Source organism: Somniosus microcephalus, chromosome 13 (genome assembly GCF_052327205.1).
Source record: "Somniosus microcephalus isolate GS21.2 chromosome 13, FLI_Smic_1.0, whole genome shotgun sequence".
In the NCBI taxonomy this organism is placed as follows: Eukaryota; Metazoa; Chordata; class Chondrichthyes; order Squaliformes; family Somniosidae; genus Somniosus; species Somniosus microcephalus.
The window spans coordinates 19,672,577-19,693,461 of record NC_140999.1 but is presented as its reverse complement, the minus strand read 5'-3'; the positions used below and the strand labels follow the sequence as shown (position 1 = coordinate 19,693,461).

Sequence of the window (20,885 nt, the reverse complement as noted above, 5' to 3'; positions counted from 1 at the left end):
GATCACCTGCTGTACCTGCATACTAACCTTCTGTTTCATGCACCAGGACCCCCAGATCCCTTTGTACTGTAGCACTTTGCAGTTTCTCTCCATTTAGATAATAACTTGCTCTTTGATTTTTTCTGCCAAAGCGCATAACCTCACACTTTCCAACATTATATTCCATCTGGCAAATTTCTGCCCACTCACTTAGCCTGTCTATGTCCTTTTGCAGGTTTTTTATGCCCTCCTCACTCATTGCTTTCCCTCCCATCTTTGTATCGTCGGCAAACTTGGATATGTTGCACTCGGTCCCTTCCTCCAAATCGTTAATATAGATTGTAAAGAGTTGGGGTCCCAGCACTGACCCCTGCGGAACACCACTAGTTACTGATTGCCAACCCGAGAATGAACCATTTATCCCAACTCTCTGTTTTCTGTTAGATAGCCAATCTTCCACCCATGCCAGTATATTACCCCCAATCCCGTGATTTTTTTTATCTTGTGCAGTAATCTTTTGTGTGGCACCTTGTCAAATGCCTTTTGGAAGTCCAAATACACCACATCCACTGGTTCCCCTTTATCCACCCTGTTACGTCCTCAAAGAATTCGAGCAAATTTGTCAAACATGACTTCCCCTTCATAATACCATGCTGACTCTGTCCGATTAAATTATGCTTATCCAAATGTCCTGTTACTGCTTCCTTAATAATGAACTCCAACATTTTACCAACCACAGATGTTAGGCTAACTGGTCTATAGTTTCCAGCCTTTTGTCTACCTCCCTTTTTAAATAAGGGCATTACATTAGCAGTTTTCCAATCTGCTGGGACCTTCCCTGAATCCAGGGAGTTTTGGAAAATTACCACCAATGCATCCGCAATCCCTACCGCTACTTCTCTCAAGACCCTAGGATGTAAGCCATCAGGTCCAGGGGATTTATCCGCCTTTAGTCCCATTATCTTACCGAGTACCACCTCCTTAGTGATTTTAATCGTGTTTAGCTCCTTCCCCCCCCCCCCACCCCCCTATAGCCCCCTGTTTGTCCAGTGTTGGGATATTTTTAGTGTCCTCTACTGTAAAGACTGATACAAAATATTTGTTCAGCGTTTTTGCCATCTCCATGTTCCCCACCACTAATTTCCCGGTCTCGTCCTCTAAGGGACCAACATTCACTTTAGCCACCCTTTTTCTTTTTATATAACTGTAGAAACTCTTGCTATCTGTTTTTATACTTTTTGCTAGTTTACTTTCATAATCTATCTTTCCTTTCTTAATTAATCTTTTAGTTATTGTTTGCTGGCTTTTAAATGCTTCCCAATCTTTTATCCTCCCACTAGATTTGGCTACTTTATATGCCCTTGTTTTCAGTCGGATACTATCTTTTATTACTTTACTTAGCCACGGATGGCTGTCTTTTCTTTTACGCCCCTTTTTCCTCAGTGGAATATATTCTTGAAAGTTGTGAAATATCTCCTTGAATGTACACCACTGCTCATGTACCGTCTTACACTTTAATCTATTTTCGCAGTCAACTTTAGTCAACTCTGCTCTCAGACCTTCATAGTCTCCATTATTTAAGCTTAGTACGCTGGTTTGAGATCCAACTCTCTCGCCCTCCAACTGAATTTGGAATTCAACCATATTATGGTCACTCATTCCAAGGGGATCCTTTACTAGGACATTTTTTATTAATCCTGTCTCATTACACAGGATCAGACCCAAGATTGCCTGCCCCCTGGTTGGTTCAGTAACATACTGCTCAAGGAACCCGTCCCTAATGCACTCTATGAACTCTTCCTCAAGGCTGCCCTGCCCAATTTGATTTGTCCAGTCAATATGAAAGTTAAAATCCCCCATGATTAAAGCTGTTCCCTTATTACAAGCCCCAACTATTTCCTGATTTATACTTCGACCAATAGAGTTGCAACTGTTAGGAGGCCTATAGACTACGCCCACTAGTGACTTTTTCCCCTTATTATTCCTTATCTCCACCCAAACTGTTTCACTATCCTGATCCTTTGACCCAATATCATTTCTCACTATTGCAGTGATTCCATCCTTTATTAACATAGCCACCCCACCTCCCTTTCCTTCCTGTCTGTCCTTCCTAATTGTCAAATACCCCTGGATGGTTAGTTCTCAGTCATGGTCACCTTGCAGCCATGTTTCTGTAATGGCCACCAGATCATACCCATGTGTAGTTATTTGTACCGTCAACTTGTCTATTTTGTTAAGAATGCTGCGTGCATTCAGATAAAGAACTTTTAAATATGTTTTGTGACAATTTATTCCTGCTTTTACCCCCTTTACTACTTTACCTTTATACATTCTGTCCCTTCCTGACACACTCTGGTTTTTAATTCCCCCACTGCTACCTTGCTCTATTGCCTTCTCCGCTGACATTTTTATTTTTCGCTCTCTTGAAACCTCCCCCCCCCCCCCCCCCCCCCCACTAATTAGTTTAAAGCCCTCTCTACAGCCCTAGTTATTCGATTCACCAGGATTCTAGTCCCAGCACTGGCCAAGTGAAGTCCGTCCCAACGGAACAGCTCTCTCCTGTCCCAGTACTGGTGCCAGTGTCCCAAGAAGCAAAACCCATTTCTCCCACAACAGTCTTTGAGCCACGCATTTAACTCTCTGATTTTATTTACCCTAGCCAAATTTGCTCGTGGCTCAGGTAGTAACCAGAGATTATTACCCTTGTGGTTCTGTTTTTCAATTGGTCCCCAGCTGCTCATACTCCCTCAGCAGAACCATTCATCTATATATATAAGCGGCTCTTCTGTCTGTCCCGATGTCTGTCTGTCTGTCTGTCTTCTATACGTTTGAAAGTTACAGAGCGTACCGACGCGTGCGTCGCCTCAAAAGAAAGCTTGCGATTCCGGACCGGTCATAGGCGTATTTACGTTTCGGCCGGACAAAAATCCCGCCCGCGGTATCCAAAAACGTTCAGCGTTCCGCTCATTAGCATCTCATTAGCGACCGTGTGACGTCGAGGTCCACCAATCGGACGGCGGGTTCCTTCCTACAGTTGAGTGTCGAGTGACTCGACGATTGACCAATCCTACGCTTCGGTGACCTGACCGGTCGACCAATCGGTGCGTGTGTGGGCGGGCCTTATCCTTCTGAACCGAGGTGAGTGGCCGCCATCTTGATTTTTCACACTTTTTCCCCCACACTTTCTGTGTGTTAGGGAACTAAGGTAAATATTTTAATGATGTGTTAGGGAATTAAATAACAATTTAATAGGGGGGGGGGGGAGAGCCTCGGGAAATCGCGGGGGGGGAGGGGGAGAGCCTCGGGAAATCGCGGGGGGGAGGGGGGAGAGCCTCGGGAAATCGCGGGGGGGAGGGGGGGGGAGAGCCTCGGGAAATCGCGGGGGGGGAGGGGGAGAGCCTCGGGAAATCGCGGGGGGGGGGAGAGCCTCGGGAAATCGCGGGGGGGGAGAGCCTCGGGAAATCGCCGGGGGGGGGAGAGCCTCGGGAAATCGCCGGGGGGGGGGAGAGCCTCGGGAAATCGCGGGGGGGGGAGAGCCTCGGAAATCGCGGGGGGGGGGGGAGAGCCTCGGGAAATCGCGGGGGTGGGGGAGAGCCTCGGGAATCGTGGGGGAGAGCCTCGGGAATCGCGGGGGGGTGGGGGAGAGCCTCGGAAATCGCGGGGGGGGGGGAGAGCCTCGGGAAATCGCGGGGGGGTGGGGGAGAGCCTCGGGAAATCGCGGGGGGGTGGGGGAGAGCCTCGGGAAATCGCGGGGGGGGTGGGGGGAGAGCCTCGGGAAATCGCGGGGGGGGTGGGGGAGAGCCTCGGAAATCGCGGGGGGGTGGGGGGGAGAGCCTCGGGAAATCGCCGGGGGGGGGTGGGGGGAGAGCCTCGGAAATCGCGGGGGGGGTGGGGGGAGAGCCTCGGGAAATCGCGGGGGGGGTGGGGGGAGAGCCTCGGGAAATCGCGGGGGGGGGTGGGGGGGAGAGCCTCGGGAAATCGGGGGGGCTGGGGGAGAGCCTCGGGAAATCGTGGGGGAGAGCCTCGGGAATCGCGGGGGGGGGGGAGAGCCTCGGGAAATCGGGGGGGGGGGAGAGCCTCGGGAAATCGCGGGGGGGGGGAGAGCCTCGGGAAATCGCGGGGGTGGGGGGAAGAGCTCGGAAATCGTGGGGGGAGAGCCTCGAAATCGCGGGGGGGTGGGGGAGAGCCTCGGGAAATCGCGGGGGGGTGGGGGGAGAGCCTCGGAAATCGCGGGGGGGGTGGGGGGAGAGCCTCGGAAATCGCGGGGGTGGGGGAAGAGCCTCGGAAATCGTGGGGGGAGAGCCTCGGGAAATCGCGGGGGGGGTGGGGGGAGAGCCTCGGGAAATCGCGGGGGGGGTGGGGGAGAGCCTCGGGAAATCGCGGGGTGGGGGGACCTCGGAAATCGTGGGGGAGAGCCTCGGGAAATCGCGGGGGGGTGGGGGAGAGCCTCGGGAAATCGCAGGGGGGGGTGGGGGGAGAGCCTCGGGAAATCGCGGGGGGGGGTGGGGGGGAGAGCCTCGGGAAATCGCGGGGGGGGGGTCGGGGGGGAGAGCCTCGGGAAATCGCGGGGGGGGGGTGGGGGGAGAGCCTCGGGAAATCGCGGGGGGGTGGGGGGAGAGCCTCGGGAAATCGCGCGGGACGGGGTGTGGGGGGAGAGCCTCGGAAATCGCGGGGGGGGGTGGGGGCGGAGAGCCTCGGGAAATCGGGGGGGCTGGGGGGAGAGCCTCGGGAAATCGTGGGGGGGAGAGCCTCGGGAAATCGCGGGGGGGGTGGGGGGAGAGCCTCGGGAAATCGCGGGGGGGGGTGGGGGGGAGAGCCTCGGAAATCGGGGGGGCTGGGGGGAGAGCCGAAATCGGGGGGGCTGGGGGGAGAGCCTCGGGAAATCGTGGGGGGAGAGCCTCGGGAAATCGCGGGGGGGGTGGGGGGAGAGCCTCGGGAAATCGCGGGGGGGGTGGGGGGGAGAGCCTCGGGAAATCGTGGGGGGTGGGGGGGAGAGCCTCGGGAAATCGGGGGGGGTGGGGGGGAGAGCCTCGGGAAATCGGGGGGGGTGGGGGGGAGAGCCTCGGGAAATCGTGGGGGGTGGGGGGGAGAGCCTCGGGAAATCGGGGGGGGTGGGGGGGAGAGCCTCGGGAAATCGGGGGGGGTGGGGGGGAGAGCCTCGGGAAATCGGGGGGGGTGGGGGGGGAGAGCCTCGGGAAATCGGGGGGGGTGGGGGGGAGAGCCTCGGGAAATCGGGGGGGGTGGGGGGGAGAGCCTCGGGAAATCGGGGGGGTGGGGGGGAGAGCCTCGGGAAATCGGGGGGGGTGGGGGGAGAGCCTCGGGAAATCGCGGGGGGGGGGGCGAGCCTCGGGAAATCGCGGGGGCCTCGCGCTGACCGCGCATGCGCCGCCCGCCCGCCCACAGCGGCCGTCCATCAGCCGCGCGATACGCGGGGGACCTCAGCTCCGGACCTCAGGCGCTAGGCAGGGGGAGGGGCCGGAGAGAGGGACAGAGGGGAGGGGTGTGGGGGAGGGGAGGGAGGGATAGGACAGGGAGAGGACATGACAGGGAGAGGGGGGGGACACACAGGGGCAGGGAGACCAAGCGCCCCAAAATTGCCCTCGCAACGCGGGGCTCCCCAGCTAGTTAAATATATTCAAGAAGGAGTTAGATATATTTCTTAAGGCTAAAGGGATCAAAGGATATGGGGAGAAAGCAGGGACAGGGTACTGAATTTGGATGATCAGCCATGATTCCATTAAATGGCGGAGTAGGCTCGAGGGGCCGAATGGCCTACTCCTGCTCCTATCTTCTGTTTCTATGTGCACTGGTGTCACATAGGCTAGCTTAGGCAGGGATGGCATATGCCCTTCCCTGAACAGTTGGTTTCTTAGGATTTAAAAAAATTCATTCATGGGATATGAGTGTTGCTGGCAAGACCAGCATTTATTCCCCAGCCCTAGTTGCCCTTGAGAAAATGGTGGTGAGCCGGCATCTTGAACTGCTGCAGTCCGTGTGGTGAAGCTACGCCCACAATGCTGTTAGGTAGGGAGTTCCAGGATTTTAACCCAGCAATGATGGAGGAACTGCGGTATATGTTCAAGTCAGGATGATGCGTGACTTGGAGTAGAATTTGGAGCTGATGGTGTTCTCAAGCATCAGCTGCCTTTGTCCTCTAGATGCAGGAGGTTGTGGGTGTGGGAAGTGCTGTCAAAGAAGCCGTGGCGAATTGCTGCAGTGCACCCTGTAGATAGTACACACTGTAGCCACTGTATGCCAGTGGTGGAGGGAGTGAATGTTTAAGCTGGTGGTTGGGGTGCAGATCAAGCAGACTGCTTTGACTGGATGATGTCCAGTGTTGCAGCTGCACCCAGTCAGAGAAATGGAGAGTATTCCATCACACTCCTGACTTGTGCCTTGTAGGTGGTGGAGAGGCTTTGGGACAATGTTCCCGCTAAGCTGCACAGCCCGCAGTGGTCTGAGAGGTCCTGTGCAGGCCACTCACCGGCTTTTACATTGTAGGTACCGTGCAAGCGCAGAGGTTTGAATGGGCTGCGCATTAGGGGAGGCAGGCCGTGCAGAAGGCAGTGCAGTCTGTAGGTGAGCCGCTTGGTGCAGAATAGCCAACCTTAGACTGCTTTAGTAACTGCGACATTTATGTGGTTGGTCCAGTTGAGATTCTGGTCAGTGGCGACCTCCCCAACCTCGCGCTCAGGATGTTGATGGTGGGGTATTTGTCATCGAATGTCAAAGGCAGGTGGCTAGGTTCTCTTGGAGATGGTCATTTCCTGGCACTTAGGTGGCAAGTTACATACATGCCAGACATCAGCCCAAGCCTGGATGTTGTCCAGGCCTTGCTGCATGCGGGTACAGACTGCTTCATAATTTATCAGATAATGAATGGAGCTGTACACTGGGCAATCATCAGAGAACAGCCCTACTTATGATGGAAGGAAGGTCACTGATGAAGCAGTTGAAGATAGTTGGGCCTAGGATGCTGCCCTGAGGGATGTGCCCTGACGAACTACAGCAGCGATGTCCTGGGGCTGAGATGATGACCACAACCATCTTCCTTTGAGCCAGGAATGACTCCAGATGCTGGAGAGTTTCTCCCTGATCCATATTGACCAGATTTATTGGGCTTCCTCGCCACGCTCGGTTGAATGCGACCTTAATGCCACTCCTCACCAATTTTTTTGGGCTGCGCGGCCCCTTCAAAATTCCGCATGTGCGTTTTTTTTTCCCATTTAAAAGCCGGTGAGCTCCAGAGCACTGCGCGGCCACGCGGCTTAATGGGAACATTGCTCAACACACCTCTGGAATTCAGCTCTTGTGTCCATGTTTGGACCAAGGCTATAATGAGGTCTAGAGCCAAGTGGTCCTGGTGGAACCCAAATGGTTATTGGTGACTAAGTGCTGCTTAATAGCATTGTTGATGACTCCTTCCATTTTTCTGATTGAGACCAAGCTGATGGACAGTAATTTGTACTCGTACAGCTTGGCTAGCGGTGCGGCTAGTGCTGGAGCACAGGCCTTCAGCCAGGATGTTGTTGGAACCCATAGTCTTGGCTGTGTCCAGTGCACTCAGCTGATTTTTTTTTTTTCTGGAGTGAATCGAATTGGTTGAAGAATGGCACCTGTGATGGTAGGGACCTCAGGAAGAAACCAAGAAGGATAATTCATTTGGCACTTCTGGCTGAAGATGGTTGCGATTGCTCAAGCCTTGCCTTTTGCACTCGCATCATTTTGCTCCGACATAATTGAGGATGGGGAATTCCTGCAGCTGCCTCCTCCAGTTAGTTGCTTAATTGCTCACCACCATTCGCAACTGGATGTGATAGTACTGCAGAGCTTTGACTTAATCCTTTGGTTGAGGGATCGCTTAGCTCTGTTTTATAGCATGCTGCTTCTGCTGTTTAGCATGCATGTAGTCCCGTGTTGTATCTTCACCAGGTTGGTACGTCATTTTCAGGTATGCCTGGTGCTGCTTCTGGCATGCTCTTCTACAATCATCATTGAGCTGGGGTTGGTCATCCAACTTGATCGTAATGGAGGCGTGAGGGATATGCCAGACCATGAGATTACAGCTTTCATATTTTTCCTGGTGCTAGCCCACTGTTACTAGATTTATTGAATTTAGTTTTGCAACTTGTCATGGTGGGATATGAGCTTATGACCTGTGGGTTGCTAGTCTATCACCAGAACCACTACACTAACCTCTGTGAATGATGTTGAGTTAAGATATTTGGGCACAAATGGTGAGCACTGACATTTGAGTTACTGGGTTCAATTTGGGATATAATGTGCATGTGAGTAGATAAACTTGCTGTATGAGGAATTATAGGCTCAAAGTAAGATCCAGTTGTTCAAAGGTAATGAATATGGTCGTGTAGTAGTTTATGTTACTGGACTAGTAATCCAGAGCACGCGAGTTCAAGTCCCACCATGCCAGTTGGAGAATTTTAATTCCGTTTAATTTAATCTAAATGTACACTCTCTGGAGCCGCAAACCTACATTTCGTTGTACTGCACTTGTGCACTAACAATGACAATAAAAGTTGATTTGATTTGATTTTTTTTTTAAAGTAAAAATTAAAAAGCTGGTATCAGTAAAAAGTCATCCTGAAGCTGTTGTAATAACCCAGCTAGGTTACTAATATTCTTTAGGGAATATTAACTGGCCTATATGTGACTCCAGTCCCATACCAATGTAGTTGACTCTAAACTGCTCTCTGAAGTAGCCTAGTAACTAGGATGAGCAATAAATAGCATAAAGGTTGTTACTTACAGTAAGATGGATACAGAATCCGTATGGATTGAGCTAAAAGATAAGGGATCCATCACCCTAATAGGGTATACTATAGACGATCAAATATTGGAAGGGAATTGGAGAAAGAAAGACGTAGGCAAATCTCTGAAGTGAGTAGCAGGCATAGAATAGTAATCATGGGAGATATAAACTGGCAGGAAGAAGTAGCGAAAGAAGAAAAGGGAATTGAGTTTCTACAATGGGGCACCCTGGATGAATAAAGAACTAAAGGGAAAATTGAATTGAAAGAAAAAGACATACAAGAAGTACCTGGATACTAAAGGAGAGGAGGGCAGAAGGGAATACGAAGAAGTTTAAAAAAAAAAAATAATCAGGCAAAGAGAAATTACAAACTCAAATTATCAAGGAATATAAAAAAATAATAACATGTTCTATAGACACACAAATAACAAAAGGAAAATTAAAATAGGGATAGGGCCACGAAAGGATGAGCAAGATAAACTCACAGGTAATGACAGAGAAATGGCAGAAGTATTGAATAACTACTTTGCCTCCAGTTTTTATAAAGAAGGTAACGAAATAGACACCACTTGAGGATGAGCTTAAAAAGAACATTAATTAATACAGTAGGGATAGAAAGGGAGAAAATAATTGACAAACTGGCAAAACTAAGAGGATAAAACCCCAGGTCTGAGATATGTATGTGTCTTGTCAGCTAATGTTGTTCCTATATACAAAAAGGGAGATAAACAAAACCTTGGAACTAAAAAATAGTCAGCACGGATCCTGAAAGGCTAAGTCATGCTTAACCTGAGAATTATTTGAAGAGGTAATGGAAAGAGTAGACAAGGGTAATGTAGTAGATGCCATATACTTGGTTTTTCAAAAGGCCTTCGATAAAATACCACACGGTAGGCTAATGACAAAGGTTAAGGCGTGTGGAGTCAGGGGACAAATAGCTGGATGGATAGTAAATTGTCTAAAAATAGAAAGCAGAGAGTATGGGTAAAGGGTAGTTATTCAGATTGGAGGAAGGTAGAAAGCGGTGTTCCACAAAGATGCTGAGACCACTGTTATTCCTAATTTACATTAAAGATTTTGATTTAGGAACAAGTAACTCGATATCAAAATTTGCAGATGATACTAAACTTTGGGAGGGAGGTATAACTAATACTGAGGAAGAATGCAGCATAATAAAAGAACTGGGAAGTTAAGTGGCAAATGAACTTGAACATAGAAAAATGGGAGGCGATGCACTTTGGTAGGAAAAATAGAAACATCACCTGCACCTTAGAAAATAAGAAACTGAATGGGGTGGAAGAGCAAAGGGATATAGGTGAAATAATCATTAAAAGCAGCATCGCAGGTCAGCAAAGCATTGGGATTTATTTCTAGGGTATAGAATTCAAAAGTAGTGAAGTTATGTTAAACTTGTATAGGATACTGGTCAGGCTGCACTTGGACTACTGTGAATAGTTCTGGTCTCCATACTATAAAAAGGGCATAGAAGCACTAAAAGTGCAAAACAAGATTTACAAGGATGGTACCAGAACTGAAAGATTACAGCTATCTGGAAAGATTGAACAAGTTGGAGCTTTTTTCTTTTAGGAAAGAGAAGACTATGAGGTGACCTGATGGAGGTCTTAATTATGAATGGGTTGGACAGGGTAGATTTGGAAAGAATGTTTCCACTTGTGGGAGAATCCAAAACAGGGGGCCATAAATAAAAGATAGTTACTAATAAATTCACTGGGGAAATGAGACATTTCTTCACTCAAAGTGGTTAGAATGCGGAACTTGCTACCACAGGAAGTGGTTGAGGCAAATAGCTTGGATGCTTTCAAAAGGAAACGAGACGAGTACATGAGAGAAAAGGGAATAGAAATATGCTGAAAGGCTGAGATGAGCTGGATAGAATGGGAGGAGACTGGTGTGGAGTACAAACACCAGCAGAGACTGGCTGGGCCGAATGGCCTGTTTCTGTGCTGTATATTCTATGTAACTTGTAAAAGAGAGACTTGCATTTATATAGCACCTTTCACGACCTAATGATATCCCAAAACACTGTACAGCCAATGAAATACTTTTGAAGTGTAGTCACTGTTGTAATGTAGGACACGCAGCAACCAATTTGCACACAGCAAGGTCCCACAAACAGCAATGTGATAATGACCAGATAATCTGTTTTTAGCGATGTTGATTGAGGGATAAATATTGGCCAGGATACCGGGGATAACTCCCCCTGCTCTTTGAAATCTTTTTTCATCCACCTGAGAGAGCAGAAGTTGGTTTAACGTCTCATCCGAAAGACGGCACCTCCGACAGTGCTGCACTCCCTCAGTACTGCCCTGGAGTGTCGACCTAGATTTTTGTGCTGAAGTCTCGGGAGTGGGACTTGAGCCCACAATCTTCTGACTCTGAGGCGAGAGTGCGACCAACTGAGCCACAGCTGACCTGACTGGTGCAGCTAAGTAGCTTTAAGTAACTAGCAGTAGTTATCATTTTTAATTTTCATTTATAATTATTCTTAGCTGTGGCATTAGCAGCCATAAAATAATCTTGTCTTGGTTAGTTTATGATGCAATCAAACATACCTTCTGCATGCTCTGTTTCAGAAACAGAGACCTTTTTAAATGAGTGAATGGGAGAAGACGGCAAACAAATTTATTGTTCATACTTGAGATTAAAAATACAGATTGAAAAGATTCACACAGTGTTGGATTAGTACACTGCCTCTTTATCCTTTGGACCAGACCAATGGTACTATTTAATGCTCACCATATCTTTTGGATTGCAATAAAATGCAAACATATTTCACTTTCCACAGATGTAAAATATGCAAGACAGGTACTTAGTGCAGGAATAGAATTGCATTGTGTGCCTACCTCAAAATAATCCAAAGATTATTTGGTTCTAAAATATTTCACATTTTAAATAGATGGAAATAACTGGATTTGTGATGCTGTAAGTACAGGGCAGGAGTGTAGTGACTAGCTGTGGCGCTGAATACAGGGGAGCAGTGCAGTGACTGTTTTGCATGTGCATGGGAAGGGTACGGTGGTTTTGTTCTGCCATATGTAATAGGCGAGGAGTGTATCAGAGTTAGACATGGGAAGGACATGTTTTCTGTCTAAGTCAGCCAATTTTTAAATGTTTCCTTCTTGTTGCCAGAATTTAAAATGGTATGTGTACGATTATAATTGCAACCTTCTACACTGATTAAATGTTTAGAACAAATTGTATTTTTTAATCATTTAACAAAGTATCGTTGCAATTTAATTTCTTGCCGATTCTACCTTGTGGGTGTATATAGAAAGCAGACAGGAAAGTGATCAAGGGCTTGTTGGGAAAACCATGTCAAAGCTGCAAATGTATGTTTTTTTGATGCATGTAGCCATTTGTTGGGTAAGTATGTAACTTATCCTCCAATTTCCTCTCCATTTCTGTGGAGAAGAACTTTGCTCAAATGTTACCTTGAGAATAAAGTGTGACTTGTACGGGGAAGAATTTGTCTTGTACACAGTACTGAATATACATGAAATTTTCCATGAATTTGTCATGTCTATTTCATGGAATTGGGCACAATTATGTACTTTGTCCCATGACTGATGTATTATATAAATTGCATTTACCATAGCTTGATTGATTAAGGAAGCGATTGAAGATTTGCTAACTATTAAATCAGCTATGCGACTATATGCTGATAAAAGGGATTATGGGCATTTTCACTATGTTTTAAGGCAGGCAGTGTAATTGTTGCTGTGATTGGCTGCCACAACAGTGTAAAACCAAATTATGGCCACTCCATGATTTTAGAATTTTGTTTTGTCTTCTGCACATCTCTATTTTAAAGCTGACCATTTTTAAATGTCATTTGAAATAAGTAAATTCTAACTTAGTAAAATGTAACTGATTGTTTTTGGTTTACTTTCACATTAGTTAAATGTATGGAATCTATTGACTGAATATAAAGACAGGGGAATTTTACCGTGCTTTTGTGTGGTCATTTCTCAGCTTTGCTTTTTATCAGAAAAAGATTGCTTGTGTGGTTAAACAATGGCCCCTAATTTCCACCAGGAGGCTTCCCGCGTGCAGAGGCCTCCTATTGGGAAAAAATTTACGCTCTTACCGGAGGGCTCCCGAGGTCCGGACACTTCCGCTCCTGGGCCTCTCCACAGTCTAAATGCGCAGGGCCCACGTATCCCAGGGGCGCAGGCGGTTCGCAAGCCTCCCCGGGATCACGTGGGCCAGGCCAGCCAATAGAAGGGAATCTCCCTTCATACATTTGACAGATAGACCCGTCAAAAGTATGAATGGAGATCGCCCCAAAAACACATCAAAGCATTAAATAATTTTTTAAAAAACCATCATGTTTGTAAAATGAGTTAAAATTACATTAAATTAAATATTTTAAACAAATTAAATTTTTTGAAAAAAAGAGTTTTTTATGGGGCTAAAAATAAACTTTTTTTAAAGGTATTTTTTAAATTATAAATGAGTGGGGAAATTTTTTTTAAAACTTTTTTTCAACTCTTATGCTGGTAAAAGCAGGCCTTACGCCTGCTTTTACCTGGCGTAAGATTTCTAAGGGTTTTCTGCAGGCGGAGGTTCTGCAGAAAGCGGAACTCCTCCCTTCCCCCCCCCCCCCCCCCCCCCCCCCCCCACAGAGGCCCTTCTCCAGGGCAGGCGTCCGATCTGTCAAGAGCATTCTTGACAGATCGGAAATGCCGGTTTTCGGTGCATGCGCTTCGCATGTCTGAAACCGACATTTCCGATGTCCCTACGGGTGTGTACACACCCGCAGGCATCGGAAAATACGGGCCCATATGTTGCCTAATTGCATACTACACGTGCTGGTTATTCCCGTTGCTGAACTGTAATTGTATATAAGTAATTATTGGGCCAGAAATTAGGATCGGGTGCTTGCCGCGCATACGAGCCCCCGATCTGCACTCACCCTGCGCGCCGACATCTGAAGCCCAGGCCTGCTTGCATTTCCTGTCACAGGCCCGGTTCAGATGTCGGCGCAATGTGCTTACCTGATCCAGCGGCGTAGTTAGTGCGATGTGCCGGCTGGGATCAGGTGAGCACTCTGCAGCCAATCAGGGGAGGGGAAACTCATTCATGAGTTTGATAGTAAAGACTGTCAAACTCATGAAAAGTACGGGCGCCCAAAAGACTAGTTTAACTTTAAGTAAAATTTTAAAAAACATCCCAAAAATTAAATAAACTATAAATAACTAAAAAAAACTATTTAAAACAATTAATAAAATTTTTGAAAAAAATATTTTTTTACGAAATCGGGTCTAAAAATAAACTTACCTTACTGTAAAGTCCTTAAAAACAATGAATCTGTGGAAAAAATGTAATAATTTTAAATAATAGACCACTTACCTGCAAGAATCCACTCCTTACGCCTCCTTTTTTCATTTCTAAAAAGTTCAGTCGCTTGCACACGCGCAAACCTGTCAAAAAGAAGGAAGTTCAACGTGTGCGCGCAGAGTCCTGCGCGCACGCGTTGTACCTCTTAACCCCTTGGTTCGATGGAGAGGAAATGCCGGTTTCCCGCGCATGCGCTGTGCATGCTGAAATCCGGCACTTCCAACGGGCCCACGCGTGAGTACCCCGTCCGTACTCGCGCGTTGGGACCGGAATTACTGGCCCAATGTGTTACTGAGCTATGGAGTTACTGGAATTCATTCAGCCTATTATCAGCATGCAATTGCCCATCAGCTGACTGAATAATCACCGGCTGTAGTGAATGAGTGTGAATTTTTCTTTGTAGTGACATTGGCAAATAAAAGATAGGGTCAGTGGGCTGAATGAAGATGGCTTACTCCAGGTCAAAGTCTGACCGCTACCAGTTTCTATTGGCTATACCAATAAATAAATTGATAATCTTTTAACTAGAAATTATTTCAAAATGAAAATGCCGGTCTGGGTCTGTCTGTCTCACTAAGACCTATAAAACTAAAATTACTTTGTGCAGCTAATATCACGCTAGCTACTGCACTTGGGATATTGCTGGACTGTCAAGGTCGTGACTGGACCAGAGCCACAAAAGCTGCTGGTGCTCGCGCCAGAACCTCATGCTAATGTTGGGGATATTCAAGCTGCAGCTGTAACTCGACATTCTATTTTAATCCAAAAGTCTGAATGGAATACCAGCAACAAAGCTCATTCGGTCTGTGAACTCTCTCCCAGACAGCATCATTGCCTGGATGTTCCAACGAAGAACTAACCATCACTTGTTTAAAAAAAAACTAGGGGAATACTTTGAAATATTGTCTGATTTATAAAATGTGCATCAACTAATTGAAAAACAAAAAGAATCTTGACAAAACAATAATCATCAATTAGCTGAAAACATAATTTGGAAGATGGCTTAAAGCTTTTACTTTACTGCAATTGGATAAGAACATAAGAATTAGGAGCAGGAGTAGGCCATAATTCAATAAAATCATGGCTGATCTTCGACTCAACTCTACTTTTCCTGCCCGATCTTGATTTCCCCTAGAGTCCCAAAATCTGTCTATCTCCGCCTTGAATGCACAACGATTCAGCATCCACAGCCCTTTGGGGTAGAGAATTTTAAGATTCACAACCCTCTGAGTGAAGAAATTCCTCCTCATCTCAGTCTTAAATGGCCTACCCCTTATCCTGAGACTATGCCCCCTAGTTCTAGACTCTCCAGCCAGGGGAAAGAACCTCTCGGCATCTACCCTGTCAATCCTCCTCAGAATCTTATGGGGGGAAAATTCAGTTGTTTGCGCCTCCCGTTAGCGCCTTAAGAGGGCGCTAATGGGGCGCAAAGCAACTAGTGCCCGGGCGCGGCAATGTTTGCGCTGCTCGCAAAATTAACTAAACATTTTGCAGCGGTGCTAAACACTACCGCCACGATCTCCTGCGCCGGCAGATCGTGATTTCAATCGAGTGCGCAGTGCCCCGGACTGGATATTGAGTGGTGCCCCCTGCCTTACCGCCTGCCGCTAGCAACGACAGGTTGAGGGGAGCGTTTTTCAGTCAGAAAGGGACTGGGGGAGCGCTATTTAAAGGCGACCACTTCCTGCCTTTTTTTGTTGGTGACATTTTTGCACCACGCATCAGAGAGAGAGAGAGAGAGAGAGAGAGAGAGAGACTTCTGGAGAGATTCAACGCTGTGTGAAGGAGTTTTGGGTATTGAGCGGCACTTTGCAGGTTTATTTTGATTTGCCCTTCCTTGCTTCGCCAGCGCTCTGAGGTAGCGCTCCGCTCCTCGGCCTTTGCACCTTAAGACAGGTGTGAAGCACCTGATGTAGCGCTCCAATCACCTCCAGGGGCGATCAAAGCCAAGTTTGCCATCGGAGGCGTTAATTAGCGCCAGGCACTAAACTTTGCGCCCAGCTGATAATCGCGCCCCAAAAGGGGCGATACTGAATTTTTCCCCTTGTGTTTCAATGAGATCACCGCTCATTCTTCTAAACTCCAGAGAGTAAAGGTCCAATCTACTCATACTTTGGCCCAATCTGCTGAGGTGTTGAGCCTGCATTTCCTATTCTTCTCTATTAACTTAAAAAAAAAAGTAATAAAGAAGGGTACTTAAATTTTAAGTCCACTGAGTAGGCTATGTGGACTTTTTTTGCAGCAGTTTCTTTGCTTGTATGGTTCCCTTCTTCTTAAGACCACCATTAAAAATATTTGACACATCGACAAGATCCTTCGCAAGATGAGCACAAGGAGAATTGGCAAGTCAGCCATCTTGTGCCAATCATCTACCTACCTTGTAGCAGATGGTTTTATAGCAGCATCAGTAGAGGGTTGTCTGCCAACCATTTTAACAGGGGAAATGATGAGTCTGAAAGATATAAATGTCAAACATTTGGCGGAAGAAAAGATACAGATTGACTGTATTTGCTATCAGACTGTATTTCTACTCTAGCCTGTAGCTGTAGTTGTACTTCTGAATATTGTTACCCGGGACTAATATGCACATTATATTTAAAATAAAAACTTAAAAGATTTTTTTGGCGTTCTTTAACAGAGTTTCAAATGTTACTCTGTTTTCGTTTCCTCATGATGTTATTTTATTCTATCCCCAGGAATATACATGTCCAAGATGTGATTCTGGTTTTATAGAAGAATTACTTGATCAAGCACCAAGGTAAAACAGCATCATTGTACAGCAATGTCATAACTAGCTTTTTAATTTAAAAAAAAATTATAGATCCTGCAAGAAACTTCTGTGACATCAAAATAACGCCCCCCAAAATATGTTTTGGACGAGAGAGATAACCAATAGATTATAATTTTTCAGCCAATCTAAGTGTAGAACTGTAATCGTGTAGTGGTTTCCTAGTATGAGTATCAGAATTGAATTTGCAGAGTACTTTTGGTATGACTGTATTTTGTGATTTTCCATTTCCCTGTTCCCACCAAAAAAAGAGAGTAAGCTGTCTGTTGTGTTTGTAAGAATATTAGAAGTGCTGAACTTTATCGTGGTACTAGCCCTGTATATGCAGAGATTTCTAGTGTCCTTTTGACTTAGCACACCACAATAATGTTAAGCAGTTACAGAATAACTCGCTTTTGAGCTGCCTCCTTCAATTCCCCGCACTCAGTTTGGTACCATGTAAATTCGATCAATTTGCTTAGAGTTTCTGAATCCAAGTCATGGCTCCTCTCCCATTTGTTTTCTACCCTTCTGCCAATTTCTCATCCATTCCCAATTTTTATCCTGAAACCCCACAGCTTTGAGCGTAACTAGTAGCCTTTTGTATAGAACTTCAACACACATAGAACTTTACCACAGTACTCTCGTGGTTTTACTTCCTCAAAAAAGTTAGCTGGTTATCCCAGACTCTCCACAGTGCTTCCAGATCCGCGAACTTCCCTCTCACCCACCCCCCCCCCCCCAAAAAAATATTGCGAGTCCATAATACCCCAACCAAGCACTACCAGACTCCAGGCCTCCTCCTCCGTGCTCTTAGATCTTCATGGCAGCCCACGAACAGCAGTGTCTCCGATAATCCTACTTGGTGTAACATCCCTGTTCTGGTAAAACCTCTGACACAATGTGAGCAACATTATGGAACACCAGCAAGTAACATATAAAAATCTTGTATATAGAGTATAGTTCCTGTAAACACACTTTCTTCTTGTTGCACTTTAGCTTCACAGTTTAATATATCCTCTGATTCTCTGATCAACGGTTTGGGAGATTATAAGCATACCGTGTATATGGTCAAAGTACAGTGTACAATAAACAAAAATATGGCAATCATTTCACAGTGTTCAGTTGCAGGATATTTGCTGTTAATGAGGGAAATTGGCAGATTGGCCTGGAAATTTAAAGGCATTTGTTAATCTGCAAACGTTCCCCCTCCCAACAACAATTAAACTGTTAATTGACCCCAGGCTTGTGCTTATTTACAAGACTTTGGAAAGTCTTAGAAAGACAGGCTGGATAAATACAGTTCCAGCTTAAGAATATTGTACCATATAACCCACAATGTATTATTTTGCTGCCACCATTGTCTAACTTACTGTGAACATGGGAGATTGCTAGTATAGAAAAACATTTGTCTCTGTAACCTGAATATATCTGCTAGATGCTTGATGGAACACTGATTCACACTATTACATTTGTAGGCTGTACTTAATGCCCATCTCCATTTTCTGATGGAGCAATTTGAGGTCTTTTTACCGTATTTTAATTGAGTACTACAGGAAACTTTGGTTTATCCGGAGGTTAACTGTCCGGAATGCTCGAGCCACCGGCAAAAATCAGGAGCCGTTTCGTTAGGTTTTTTTCTTTTCGTTGCTTTTTTTTACCAGTCAGACTCTGCAAGGTCTCGCTGAAGCTGTTGCTAAGCTACAGAGATGCTTGCAAGGTACGGCCGACTGTTTAGAAGCTGTTGCTAAGCAACAGGGTTTGTTGCCAGATACGGAGCTCCAAATCTCCGTATGTTTCAACATTAGCGCTGGTTTGTCCGGCAGTTTTGATGGGACGGCAACAGTTCGGTCCCGTCAGTGCCGGATAGCACAAAGTTTCCTGTATCTTGATCTAATGTACACTGCAAATAATGCTTGACACCTGAAAGACGATGTAAAAGAGAGTTATTTATATTGTGCTGAATTTATTTATTATGAGATTGTGAAGCAAGAAGAATAATGAATGGCCTAGTTTTTTTTTGAGAGCTCTTCTGTATTCTGCACAGAATGCTAATGCTAATGTTACTGCTTTCAAACTTGCTATGTTTTTGAATAACATGGAATACTCTGATGCAAAAATTCTCCACAAGAAGGTACGGCGCAAGTTGCTGATCATGCTGACTCCTCTATGCATTATCAATAGTTGGCCAGTGCATTTTATGGTGGCAGAAATTTCTGTTCTGTTTATGCCACCATGAAAACGTGAAGTTCACTTAAGTTCCACCAGCTTGGAAAGTATTTGACCTCTGTTTGAACTGAGTATTTAATAAAAGTGTTTAATTTTGGGGGTGCAATGAAGTCTATTTTAATAACCTTTTGTGGTATCCTTTTCCTTGCGGACTAGATGCAGTTGTGCTAAGAGCTGATGGAGAAAGTAAGTTCGTAGTTGGGAAGGGTCTGTGTGTTGAACACAGCTGCAAAGCTTTCATACCCTACTTGATTTTTCCGCTCGTCTCCCCTATGTTCTTGCCATGGAAGGAGTGCAGCGAAGATTCACCAGGCTGATACCTGGATTGGCAGGAATGACGTATGAGGAGAGATTGGGTCAATTGGGCTTGTACTCGCTGGAGTTTAGAAGAATGAGAGGGGATCTCATTGAAACTTATAAAATTCTAACAGGACTAGACAGACTAGATGCTGGAAGGATGTTCCCGATGGTCGGGGAGTCCAGAACTAGGGGTCACAGTCTAAGGATATAAGGGGTAAGCCATTTAGGATGGAGATGAGGAGGAATTTCTTCACCCAGAGAGTGGTGAACCTGTGGAATTCTCTACCACAGAAGGCAGTTGAGGCCAATTCATTAAATGTATTCAAGAAGGAGTTGGATATATTTCTTAAGGCTAAAGGGATCAAGGGATATGGGGAGAAGGCGGGAACAGGGTACTGAATTTGGATGATCAGCCATGATTCATTGAATGGCGGAGGCTCGAGGGGCCGAATGGCCTACTCCTGCTCCTATCTTCTATGTTTCTATTCTTCACTCCAAAGATAAAAGTTCTTCCAGAGTACATGTCAAAAAAAATTACTGTAAAGCTGCTACTGCACATCCAATTGTAATGCAAACATGAGTTTCTACCTTCAGGAGTGGAGAGATGAAAATTGGCTTGGCCGAGGGGGCAGTTGGTGGGTAGGAAGAGGAACTACTTTCTCGTGGAATTGATGTAACGGTCAGGGAAAAAACCTGTCTGTCTGTGTTTATATATTTTATTCAAGTTGTCTGGCTTAAGATCTTGTATGGCTCAAAGGTTTGTCATTAATGCACTTTCCATTATGTTCTTTTTGTGTGTTCAACCTGAGTGTTAGTTGTCAGTAGGACTAGAACACATGACTACCTGAAGTGATTCTCCTCATTATCTTCCAAGCTGATGAGATTTTTTTATGTTATTATTGCTGATTGTTTGGGCATTACTGGTTTCCCACCCCCCTCTGCTCCGACTCCTCCGAGTCAGTGTCAAGTGCTGGATATGATGCTGATCTGCAGCATTTCCAATGGAACTGCTTACGCTTTGGAATTGTTGTCCACGAATCAGCTTCCTAATGAGAGGAGGAGCCAAAAATGGCAGGTCTCTAAGGGGAACGTGGGGTAAGCAACTGTGCTAAAAGTACTGAAAAAAAAAAAAATCATCTTGCCTATGCTGGAGGGGGAAGGAAGTACTTTGTGTTGATTGAAGGTCCTCCCTATGCTTTCCTTTTCTTTTAAATAATAACTAAGGATAGGCTAGTTCTTAGTCAGTTCCTTTTTACAGAACCTGCTGATTATGTTGCTATTTAAATTAAAATGAGCCATAAAACATTTTTTTTAATGAATGGCTGGCCACATTGAACGGTCATGAAAGCAGCAGACTGCAACCTTGCAAAGGATATTTGCAACTGAATGTGAAAGGAGAATCTCGAGTTGTCCATGGATCTGATGACATTTGATGCACATTATGTTCAGTTCTTCTTGGGAACTTTTAGGATTTCGAAA

At 45.9% G+C, this 20,885-nt stretch overlaps 1 protein-coding gene across 1 annotated transcript in view; it reads left to right on the top strand.

The window, feature by feature from the left end:
• rnf126 (ring finger protein 126) overlaps positions 1-20,885 on the top strand; it is a 61,185-nt gene that overhangs the window by 8,615 nt on the left and 31,685 nt on the right. Inside the window, exon 2 of the mRNA XM_086004600.1 lies at positions 16,807-16,868. Within this exon, the coding sequence (XP_085860726.1) occupies positions 16,807-16,868 (62 nt within the window). The remainder of the gene's footprint in view (positions 1-16,806; positions 16,869-20,885) is intronic.